The sequence below is a fragment of the Arvicanthis niloticus genome, chromosome 30 (assembly GCF_011762505.2).
Source record: "Arvicanthis niloticus isolate mArvNil1 chromosome 30, mArvNil1.pat.X, whole genome shotgun sequence".
NCBI classification, from domain to species: domain Eukaryota; kingdom Metazoa; phylum Chordata; class Mammalia; order Rodentia; family Muridae; genus Arvicanthis; species Arvicanthis niloticus.
In genome coordinates this window covers 10029305-10041612 of record NC_133438.1, presented here as the reverse complement: position 1 = coordinate 10041612, position 12308 = coordinate 10029305, and the positions used below count along the sequence as shown (strand labels likewise).

Sequence of the window (12308 nt, the reverse complement as noted above, 5' to 3'; positions counted from 1 at the left end):
GTTCCCTAACAGGACTGACTCCAAATTGTAATAGGAAAGAAAACAAGTCTGGAAAAGTCTTGAAGATGTGATAACCAGATGTTACTTTGAAACTTTATGAATCAAAATGTGTGTACATAGAAATAAGTTATTATCTGTAAAATAACCACCTGCAGTGAAGTCATAGCCCAGAGATAACCAGACATGACTGGTTATCTTCCATGCACATCAGAAGTAACCCCAATTCAAGCATAAAAGAGAAGCCCCTGGCCAGAGCACTTCATCACCCTGGTAGCCATGGACTGCCTGATGTGATCCTCCACCTCCTCTGCTGAACCTGATCATCAAAGCAGCAGCCAAGAGACTGAGCACTCTGCTGCACTCGTTCATCAAAGCAGCAGGCAAGACCAATGCCTCCAACTTTGTGGATAATCACTCTCTGGACCTGAGCGGCTGGAAGCTGCGGAATGCCCCTATCTTTGTGGTCAAGCATTCTTTGGACCTAAGCTGCTGGAAACTGCAGTCATAAGGACTGGGGTCGTATAACTCATGAATAATGATGTACTTATTGCTATGCTTATTTCTTTGGTAATTAGCAATTTATTATTTGTGTTTATTGTACTGATATTGATAGAGGCAATGCATAGGGAATTTGGGAATACCTCGTTGTTAACAATAGCTTTGGCATTGGTGATAATATATTGTTTGCTCAGTAATATTAAAGAGCAATTGAATGTCAAACACTCTGCCTCTAGCATACTCTCTCCCTTCTCATGGAACTGACCATCTCACAGTCAATCCAGTATACGACCCCTGAGTGGAGAAGGTCTGTTACCCCTCTCCCTGCAGTGACCCTAAAACCTTATCACAACCTGCTCAGGACAGATAAGATCCTGGGCTTTCAACAGTATGGATAAATAAACAATCACACAAAAAATAAGATATATTAAACAATTCTTAACAGTGAAGAAATTCTGAGGAAATCATCATTGCCAATCTCAAGCAACACTACAGAGCAACAGTGATTTTAAAAAAAACCGATTGGTATTGGTATAGAAACAGACACACTGATGAAAGCAATCAAATAAAAGACCCAGAAATAAACCCACACACTTATGGACACTTGATCTTTTACAAAGAAGCCAAACCATACAATGCCAAATGGAGAACATCTTCAACAAATGGTGCTGCTGCTGTGCCCAGATTGCAAAAAAAAAAACAACAAAGAGACCACCAGGAACCACTATTCCAATGAAATCATATGTGAGCCTGGGCCACAAACCTTCCTGTTGCAACAGGATAAGAGAGTAACCCTACAGGTCTAGATGAAGGGGGTTTATAAAGGAAAAATCCGCAAGCAGGACTTTCCAAGCCTTGGCATTACATGAGAGGGTAAAGGAATGTTGGCTTTTAAGATAATTTGTTCACAGCACCTTGTTAAACCACAAAGAGAAAGCCTACATCATAAAAGGAGCATCTTGACCTGGGAAAGATATGACTTTTTAGCATACTCTATTGTTATCAGCCAGCTGCATCTGCTATGTCTATTTTGCTATGACCAGGAACATTTCATGATTGTTCTCAGACCTTGAAGGTGGGATTCATACCTCTCTAAGGGCAAGTTAACTTAGAAGAGAATATTAAAAACAAAATAGAGTTTATTCTGATTTGTCAGTCCCTTCACTGGTCTTATTGAATATCTCCATGCAGAAAAATGTGAAGAGATGCATATTTAGAACAAAATTCAAGTCTAAGTAAATCAAAGACCTCAAAGTAACATCAGATACACTAAATCTAGTAGAACAGAAAGTGGGGGATAACCTTGAACTCATTAGTAGAGGAGACAACATCCTTTACAGAACACCAATGGCTCAGGCACTAAAATCAACAATTAAGAAATGGGATCTCACGAAACTGAAAAGCTTCTGTGAGGCAAAGGACACCAGCAATAGGACAAAATGACAGCCAACAGATTTGGAAAATATCTTCACCTACCCTAGGTCTGAAGATGGCTAATACTCAAATAACATACTTAAAAATGTGGTACAGAGTTAAAGAATTTTCAACAGAGCAACCTCCGATGGCCAAGAAACACTTAAAGAAATATTTAACATTCTTAGTCATCAGAGAAATGCAAATAAAGAAGACTCAGAGATTCTTCCTTACATCCCTTAGAATGTAAGAAAGAAAATTCACCTCATAGCACATTCTGTCCAGATTGCAGAAAAAAAAGAGGAAAACTACTCTGTTGCGGCTGTGAGTGTGAATTTATGCAACTACTCTGCAAAGTAATTTTGTGGTTTCTCAGAAATATGGGAATAGTTCTACCTCAAGACCAACCCTACCACTGCCAGGCATATACCCAAATGATGTTCTACCATACCACAAAAACACTTGTTCAGCTGCGTTCATAGCACTATATTCATAATGGACAAAACTGTAAACAACCTACATGTACCTACACTGAAAACGGAATACAGAAAAGAAAATATGGTTCATTTACACAATGGAATACTACTCGGCTATTTAAATAAAAAGCATCATGAATATTGTAAGCAAATGGATGGGACTAAAAAAATATCCTGGATGACATAACCCAGACCATAAAGAAATGCATGTAATGTTCTCTCTTTTAAGTGTATATTAGCCATAAAATACAGGATCTGTGTTGCAATCCACAGACCCAAGAAGACAATTAACAAGGAAAGCACAAGTGAGAATAATTGAATTTTTCTCAAAAGTGGGTATAAAATTTATATAGGAGATGAATGGAAGGAGGGAACTAGGTAAAAAGGAGGGAGACAGCATCGAGGGGGAATCAGGTGTAGGGAGAGCAGGGAAGGGAGCACAGAAATCTGTGGGGGTGAAGAATGGGCATCTCTATGACATGCCAGAGACTGGGACAGGGTGAAAGAAGATGGCAGAGCGCTATGGGAATAACTTTAGCTGAGAGCTAAGACTCCAAGCCATGGGGAATATGTATCCTATACTGACCACTTTCTGTTGCCAGGCAAGACTCCCAATAGAGAAATAATGTGAGCAACCCACTCACCAAACATTCTACCCAAAATATGTCCTTCCTACAAGATGATCAAGGACAAGAAGCAGAGCTGGAAGGAATGATCAACCAATAACTGGACAAGTTTGAGACCCACCCAATGGGCAAGAACCTATCTCTAACACTATTAATGTTATTGTTCTGCTTGCAGTCAAGAGCCAAACATAACTGTCCTCTGAAAAGCTTCACCCAGCAGCCAATGGCAACAGATGCAGAGACCCACAGTCAAACATTAACTGGAGTTCACAATCTTGTGAAAGAGGTCAGGGAAGGGTGAAAGGACCCAAAGGAGACAGGGACTCCACAGAAAGACCAATAGAATCAACTAACCAAGACACTTGGTTGCTTTCAGAGGCTGAACCACCAAAGATCAAGCAAGGGGCTGTATCTACGACTCCTGCACACATGTAACACTTAAACTCACTTCAATTTAAACTGTGAAGTACTCCTGTCTAGACATCTAGGAAAATATCTGCCTGTCCTGTTTGAAATTACAGCTATAATTATATTTAGGGTTTGTGACAGTTTGGAGTTATTTTGCAAACCTTCAATCAACCTTGAGTGAAAGCACACAATACTTAGAAGAGAAAGGAAGGTGATTACTACTTGGGAACAAATAGCAACATGAATACCCCGACGGTAATTATTTCTTTTCCTTCACAATTTCTCATGTGTGGAGGATAACACACGTTTGGCAGTGGGTACAGAAATTGAATCCTCAACCTGAGTTTCTGAGAAACATCAGTCTTACAAAAAATAGCTAACAAAAATGCCACAGCCTTTGTTGTAAAAGATTTAAGTTTAATTGTATTGTGCAGCAAATTTATTTTATACATTGCTCTAAAAACTGACATTGTGCCTGTTTTCTAGAGTTCTTTTGCACACAAATATAATAAAAAGTACAGAAGAAAATTTTGCAAAATGATTAAGCATACATAGTTATTTAATAATAAACTACTTTCTAACAATAGTCACTACTCTAGTAACCGTTTGCGTCTTTAAAACATAATTTATATGTATCCTTTTTGTTCAAACATTATGGAAAAAGCATTTGGGATCAAGATCTAAACTATTCATTTAAACTTGAAAAAAACTACTTAAGATTTTTTCCAAAGGAGCTATATTTGTTGAGTAAAGGGCAACCCCTTCATTCCTGCTTGCTCTTCACATACAGGTGATGATGAACACAATATGAAGCCTAAACAATTATTAAAGTTCCCCCAAAGGAAAAAATGGCTTTTATTATAATGTCTTATATTGGTGCTTAAAAATAAATGACTAAATTCTTATAAGATACACTCATAATATAAAAATTATGGTCTTCTTGTATTCCTTATCCAGGATAAGCTGAATCTGGGCAAAGCAGTATCATGGCTCACCAGAAAGGAGCCCAAAATAGGAAAACACAGAGAAATGATGGACGTGATGTTTATAAGCCACCAGCCAGCATCACAAAAAAGAGCAATGCAACCATATAAGATGGAGGAGAGAGAATAAAAGCAAACAAAGACTGACACTAATACCAAAATGCTTTTAGTGGCTCTTGATTCAGGGGATGTTCTGGTGGAAGCATAAGTGCAGTGGATATGTTGAACCCTCTGCTTGTGTCTATACAAAATGACAACCATTGAGCTTCCAGATGAGACAATAAGGACAGCAAGCAAGATTTCAGGGAATACAATAAATGTTGTAATAAACAAGCCTGAAAATTCATCACGACCTATACTAAAGCAGTATTTTGAAGTTTTTTTATATGTCACATTATTGCTGTTCCATTTAATATATGCATACACTGGTGGAATCATATTTACTCCCAAATACAAAACCCAGCATAGGAAAATAGAAACACTAGTATACTTTGGAAGTCTTACTTTAAGACCAGTAAGGCAGGAGTCACTGGGACTGATGGTGATAGCCTGGAAGACAATCAGGAGACAGACGGTACTAATGGAAACACTTCTGCCAACTCTTTCAGTATACAAAAACAATTTGCAAACAAAGACATTGAAGAATAGTTCAGTCCCAAACATTTCCATTGTCTGTAGCACACTTCTTGAGAATATAATCAAGAAGTTGGCTATGAACATGTTCATGACAATCAAATCAATTGGTTTTAATATGTGTTTATTAAAATGACGCATTAAGTAGTACAACAGAAGAGAGAAATTTCTCAGAATTCCCACAGAACATTGAAGGATGAATATTACTACTATTGCCAGATCCCTGGAATCCATCCTGTAATTAACCAAAATTGTGTTTTAATGACATAAATATCACTTCTCTGATCAAAATGATGATTTCATATTTGGAAGTGGATGATGGGTGAGGAAGAATATTTTTGAGTTCAAGCCTGTGGAAGCAGTGGAGACAACATTACAAAATCCTGTTTGAAAAGCAATTGCACATTACTAAAAACTTGCAGTGAGACTGTTGCAATCATCAAGCATATGTATTTAAAGAAAGAATTCCAAATATATTTAAAATTTTTAATTATTAAATAAAAAGTCAAGTTACTCTGGGAGACACGATGATAATTTGGTGGCGATAAGAAGAACTCTCACCTCTACATTACAAAATAAACTATTTATAATTTTTATTGCATAAAAAGATAAATATATCAATATTTCCAATTTAATAATATGCCATTTATTTTCTTATCTGAATTCTAAATATTTGACATCTATACATCTTGCACAATAATATTATCTGGTCTATAAAACAAACACACATGGACAAAAATAAAACCCGAGTAAAACCAATGATCAAATTACAAGTGTTCTATCGACCTGAACAAAGAGTTTACAATTGAAGAAATAAAATTTACTAAGAAATACCTCAAACACAGCCCATTATTCTTACCAATTGTAGAAATACAAAATAAAACAACTAGGATTTCATTTCATCCCAGTCAAAATGAATAAAGCAGGAATAAAACTATTAGCAAACACTGTTTAGGAATAGGGAAAAGAATCCTCATTTGCTATTGATAAGAGTGCAAAATGATCCAGCTGCTCTGAAAACCACCATGGAGAATCCTCAAAAGAAGAAAAAAGAAGTCTGCCATATATAATCCAGGTATATTGCTCATTTGCATATGTCCAATGGTCTTCATTCACATCCTAAACTACAGATACTTACCAGGTTCATTGTTGCTCTAGTCACAAAAACAAACATCACTAAGTTTTCTGGGAGATTGTGTCTCCTAGCAATATCTAAACTCTAGGAAAGGACAGCCCTGTTCATAACCAAACTGATCAGATCCCATGCCTTAAAATCCCGAATTACCTCTTCCCCAAAACTGATGATAACATTCACTTTTTCTTTCTTGAGACATTTACCTTGTTTCACCAGCTATAAAGAAAGAATTGATTGTATGAAAGAATTGCATTTGCCTCATAGCAGCATACAGAAATTCATAAAATCTCACCAATATTCTTTGCAAATGTGAGCTGAACAAGGACAACATCACCAGACATGCCAAAGTGAATTCATTGAGCCAGTATGTCCTAAACCTACACAAAAATGAATTCTAGAAAACTAAGGAAAGTTAGGAACAAGAGTTACTTCCCTAAGGAAGACCACAACAATTAGTTGTCTAGTGGTAAAAGGTCAGCCCTAAAACACACACACACACAAACACAAGTAATATTATACAAAATGAGAAACTCAAGTTTAGAAAGAAATATGTATATACATATATATTTACAATAACAATTAGTCAAAAAAAGAACATAAATTTGAAGATTAAGAAGGAGTTTAAGTAAGAATTTGGAAGGAGGAAAAAAGAAAGGAGAAATGTTGTAATTATGATCTCAAAAGTAAAATGGGAAAAAAACACATTTAATGTGCAAAAGAATGTTCTCGGTTCTTATTAAATCCACTATCTGGGATTGTCATGCAGCAGCAGAAATGTTAAGTAAAACTGGTGGAAAATATCAGTTCTTGCTAAAGATTGGGATATGCAGGCATCTTACAAGAACATAAAGAAAATTAGAATGCTGAAAAGATTTTAGACTATTAGAGTCTATGAGTAATTATAATAGGTATAAATCTGTACTATTTAGATTATTTCTAAAATAACAAATTTTACGATATATGTACAAGTAAAATCTTTACTCAAAGATCTCGCTCCATTTCTTAGTTTACATATTTCACACTAGGTGGATTTTGCTTAAAATTTTGTGAGCTGTGCATATATGAAATCTATATGTCTCATTGCTGGAAAATGACTTATGATACACACAGAAGGTAAACAGTAGCTAAGGTTTCTTGAATGTGTGTCAAGTTCTGTTTGTATCTTTACAAAACAAGAGTCAAGGTCTAACAAAACCAGATCATGATCCAAACAAGAAACACTTATGAATGTTAATATGATGCATATTGTGAACTCACTGTAATGCCCATGCTACATTTATAATGACTCTTTCCTGTACATTATTATATACTGGTCTGTACACTTTTAGATGAAAAAAAATCATAAAAAGAAAATGCAGCCTATATAAGGCCTAAAGAAGGACTGTGGAAATGACATGATTTTGAGGTTTATATGTTGTACTTACATGTAGTCTCTAGTTTGCTTAGAAGGCTGACATACTCACAGAAAGATAAAGCTGTTAAATTTCCCATTTCAGATTTATAAGAATACATATAATCACTGAAAATGTATGCTTCAACTTAGAAGATTTTTAGACCTTGAGGATGCCTCAAAATCACATGATAAGAACATAGAAGGCATCCCATGTTTAAGAATTGAGCATGGGTTCCCATCATCAAGAGTTATAAAACAGTTGAACTAATACAGAGATTAGTATGCCTGCTTCAAGAGATAGTATGCAAACCATAATTAGTTCCATATGTTTTCTTTATTTGCAGATAGATTATAGTCTACATAACTGACCCCTTGAATTCGTCTGGAAAACACTTACAGTGGAAAAACATTTTTACTAAAGAAGCTGTGTATAAAATTAACTGACAAAAATAAGTAGCCTTAAAATATACAAGCATCGCCGGGTGGTGGTGGCGCATGCCTTTAATCCCAGCACTTGGGAGGCAGAGGCAGGCGGATTTCTGAGTTCAAGGCCAGCCTGGTCTACAGAGTGAGTTCCAGGACAGCCAGGGCTACACAGAGAAACCCTGTCTCGAAAAACCATATATATATATATATATATATATATATATATATATATATATATATATATATATATATATATATTGCATATATATATGCATTAAATGGACTGAAAAAATGAATGAAAGAATATTTTTGCAATAGTCTCAACAAATAGAAAATGTTTTGGGTTAACTAACCATCAAGTGGAAGACTTATATGATTAAAAACTGCTAGTCATTAAAAACAAAAATGGAAAAAAATCAGAAGATGGAAAGTCCTTCATGCTCATGGATGGAATGAATTAACATTAAACATATCCATCATACCAAAAGTTTCTGGAGTAACCTGTGTGGAGGATGTCTGTATATTCAATCATTGATTGTTGTTCATGCAGAGAGCTGAGAATTGGCCAGATTTTGATATTTTTATTCTTATGACTCATCACCTGTCTTGGTACTTTGTAATCACCTCTCTTCCATGTCGACTGGCTTACTAAAGATTTGATGGCAAATACCTAGTCAGACAAAGGAAGGTGGGACTTCTGGAATGAGAGATCATCTTTAGGAGAAGAATCAGATGCAAGAAGATTCATCAAGTGGTTGGACATAATAGGATTATTACAGAGGTAAAGAACAAACCACAGAATAAGACATGGGCAAGGATAATAATGAGGTAGCTGGGAGTTAGCCCAAGTTAAAAGCCTAAGTTACAATAAAAATAAATAAATCTCTGTGTCATTATTTAACCACCGGTTGGCCCAATATGTCTCATTATAAAAAATAATCTACAAATTCAATGCAATACACATCATTATTCAAGCAATACTTTATACACCTCAAAAAAAACAATTCTCAGTTCCATATGCAAAACAAAACAATAAGCAAAAACAAAATAGCTTATAGAATCCTGAACATTAAAAGAACTCCAGAACATATTACCACTGCTGATTTAAAATTGCATGGCATAGCTATAGTAACAAAAATAGCTATGAATTGACAAAAAAAAAATGAACAGGATGACCAACTGTCTTGAAATGAATACCCAGCCATAAGTCCAAGCACACATGGAAACCTAGTTTTTGATTTAAAAAAAAACTGAAATATACAATAGAAAAAATAAAACATCTTCAACAAATGATGGTAGTCAAATTGGATCTTTACATATAGAACAATGCATAGAGATCCATATTTATCACCCTGCACAAAACATAAGTCCAATGGATCAAGTACTTCAACATACAACCAGAAAAACTAAACCTGATAGCAGACAAAGTATAAAAATAAACATTCAATGTTATTCCAATAGTGTAATGCTATTACAGCAACTTCTGAGGTCTAAGTTGGATTAATAAGTTGCAGCCTCAAGGTTAATTTGTACAAAACACATATTTGTGATTCTATAAAGTAAATCATCATGGTATCTTTCAGGTAAACTATTAATATCTGCTCATTGTTATGATTGCATATTAATCAAATTGCTTTATTCTCATTTCTTCCTACAAGTCATCTCATATACGCCTTCCAACTCTCCTTAAATTACATGGCTTCTTTTTTGAAAAATCACATGCATATATGCATTTGAGCACACACACACACACACACACACACATACACACACACACACACACACATATGCATTGCAATTATGAGGAACAGAATTAAAATTCCAGACATCACATAAAAAATAAATGGATATGTTCTCATAACTATGTCATACAAGCACTGTGAATGTAGACACAGTTTTCCTACTACCTACTAAGCAGTCATCCTGTCCTACTAAAAGAGTTCCAGAAAGTAGAGAGTATATCTCAAAAAAAATAGATCATAAAACTGAGGTTGTGACTGTCGTATGACTAAACATACACACACACACACACACACGCTAGTTGTTAACAATTTTAAATCAAAGGTTTACCCTAGCAAATATTTTATTGAAGTATAATTATAGTCACTACAGTTTAGGACATATCAAGGACTCTTTTCTATTTATTTGCTAGTTCATCTTCATCTTAAAAAGGTTTTCTGACCTTTGTTAAATTTGTACTATATCTGTTCCCATTTCACAATCCCCTTTTTAGATATGTGCACTTACCAGATATTATTTCTTTGATTCTCTGCCTCTCAGGTGGAAAAGAAAATGTTCACTTGACTACTTTCTCAGTAAGCTGAATAATTTATGTACAGAATGAGGTGTTACAAAAAACAGTGGCAGAGACGCCTAGAAACATAGATAGTGGCCTGCTAATCTATGACTCTTATCTTCTTTCAAAAAAGCAATTTCCAATGTACCTGAAGTGACAAAGTCAATGTTATTATTGGAAGTTAAGAACATTTGCAAATCTTTTCCTGTTGCATACTATTTAAGTTAATTATGAAGGGGTTTTTTAAAATTTTAAATAAAACAGTGTGTTTAGGAGAGTCTAATTTTTTTAGTCCTAAATGGTAATTAGAATCAAAATTGGAGGGAATGACATATTAGAGTCATTCTAATTAATAGATGTGTGTGTGTATGTGTATTGCTAGACTCCAGCTTTTTCATAGATCTTATAAATAATACAAAGTTAATTATTGATTTTCAGATTGATTTTTTCAGAGCAAAGTCACTAAGAATTACAGTGATGGTCAATAACATATCAATAGAGAGAGGTGAATGATATCATAATCTGTGCTAATCATTGCATTTAAGCATTGCTCTCTTGTAAAACTAAATACAAACAGCTACAAATGATAATGAAATATGATAAAGTTAAAAATACTATTCCAGCAATTACTAGAGTTTTAATCAAAGTCCTATTCATAGAAGAATTTACATATGTTACATACCTCATTAAGTTATTGATGTGGACCAGTAAAAAATCAAATAACATACTACTCTTTGACCAATCTAAAACCACTGCATTTTCCTAATAGAATAGTTATATTTGATGAAGAAAATAAGGATATTCCATCTTTCAGCAATTAGTGAATAAATATAAAGTCTAAACATCTATGATGTATCCTCTGCTCACTGAGCATCTAATTTGAAGGCATTTAAGCCATCAGAAAATAACAGAATGTAGTTCAAGGCCTGGATTACTTCTGACTCACCTCTAAGTCCTTAGATCTGAGATCTCCCTAAGATTCAATCATGTATTAGAAAAATATGGAAACACAGAAAAACTGTTGTGCTCATGGTCATAGGTTATTACAAGGGAAAGATTGTATTTAAAATCAACAAAAGAAAAAATACAGAAAACTATTAATAACATAAACTAAAGGTACTGATCCTGAGGGACACATATTCTTCTAGTGAGTTCCTCCTCAGCTAAAACTATTGAATGAGAAGACAGAGAACACTGACAACTTGAGAGAATAAATGAAGAGATCATCAGCACCAGCAGTACCAAGAACAGCTGCATGCCTTTTGGGACCTCACAGCATCGTTTCTGTTGGCAACATAACCATTGAGGAAAGTTCATGTAAGGCAAGCATTGTGAGGGTTGTATGGTCATCAAGAACTTGAAACCATGCAAACTGGGTGATTTAATGGAGTCAGACACTTTGGCAAAGTCTCCTATGTCTAGAACCGAACTCCATCCAAGATGGGAACTTCCAGAAGTCAGCGGAAAGTATAAAGTGCCATAAGAAATACATTTAAATAATGAAATCATACAAAGGAGGGCATCGATCATAATACACAGAGACTTACATGTGGCAAATGAAACGACAGCATGTATGAGGGATTCTTAAGTTCTGCCCATCTACAGCACTTAGCTTGCTGAGGTCTTGAACACACTCTTGGGAAGTTCTAATGATGAATCTACTATAGAAGATCTGTGAGGACAGAATAAAATTGTCACCTTACAGCCTAAGAATTTCCAAATACTGGAGGAACACAGAAAACAATGATTGGAAATTGGAACACTTTGGAATTGAGAATTAGTCAGGTCCTCATCCCTCAATCAGTGAAGATAGTAAAGTGATGACATAAAGAATGAAAAAATCATCCAGACGCCTATTACCTTGAAATATGTGGGCCACTTCAAATCTTGATTCTCAGTTCACCAAGTCTCAGTGGCTAAGGTTTATCTTCAGAGCCACACAATTCATTACATGAGCACACACTGTAACTGTATTAAAAATCATATCAAGTGATTTTTGATGCGTTGTCACTGATAATGCC

General features: G+C 35.0%; 1 protein-coding gene across 1 annotated transcript; it reads right to left on the bottom strand.

Annotated features, from left to right (window-relative positions):
- Nucleotides 1-4312: 4312 nt before the first annotated feature.
- Nucleotides 4313-5280, bottom strand: LOC143440680 (vomeronasal type-1 receptor 4-like). Its single transcript, XM_076927460.1, has one exon. The coding sequence runs from the start codon at nucleotides 5269-5271 to the stop codon at nucleotides 4351-4353; it is 921 nt and encodes a 306-aa protein (XP_076783575.1). The 5' UTR covers nucleotides 5272-5280; the 3' UTR covers nucleotides 4313-4350.
- Between the last annotated feature and the right edge of the window lie 7028 nt (nucleotides 5281-12308).

Excerpts from the sequence above, each read along its gene's own strand:
- LOC143440680 (XM_076927460.1), bottom strand. The coding sequence starts at position 5,271 with ATGGATTCCAGGGATCTGGCAATAGTAGTAATATTCATCCTTCAATGT.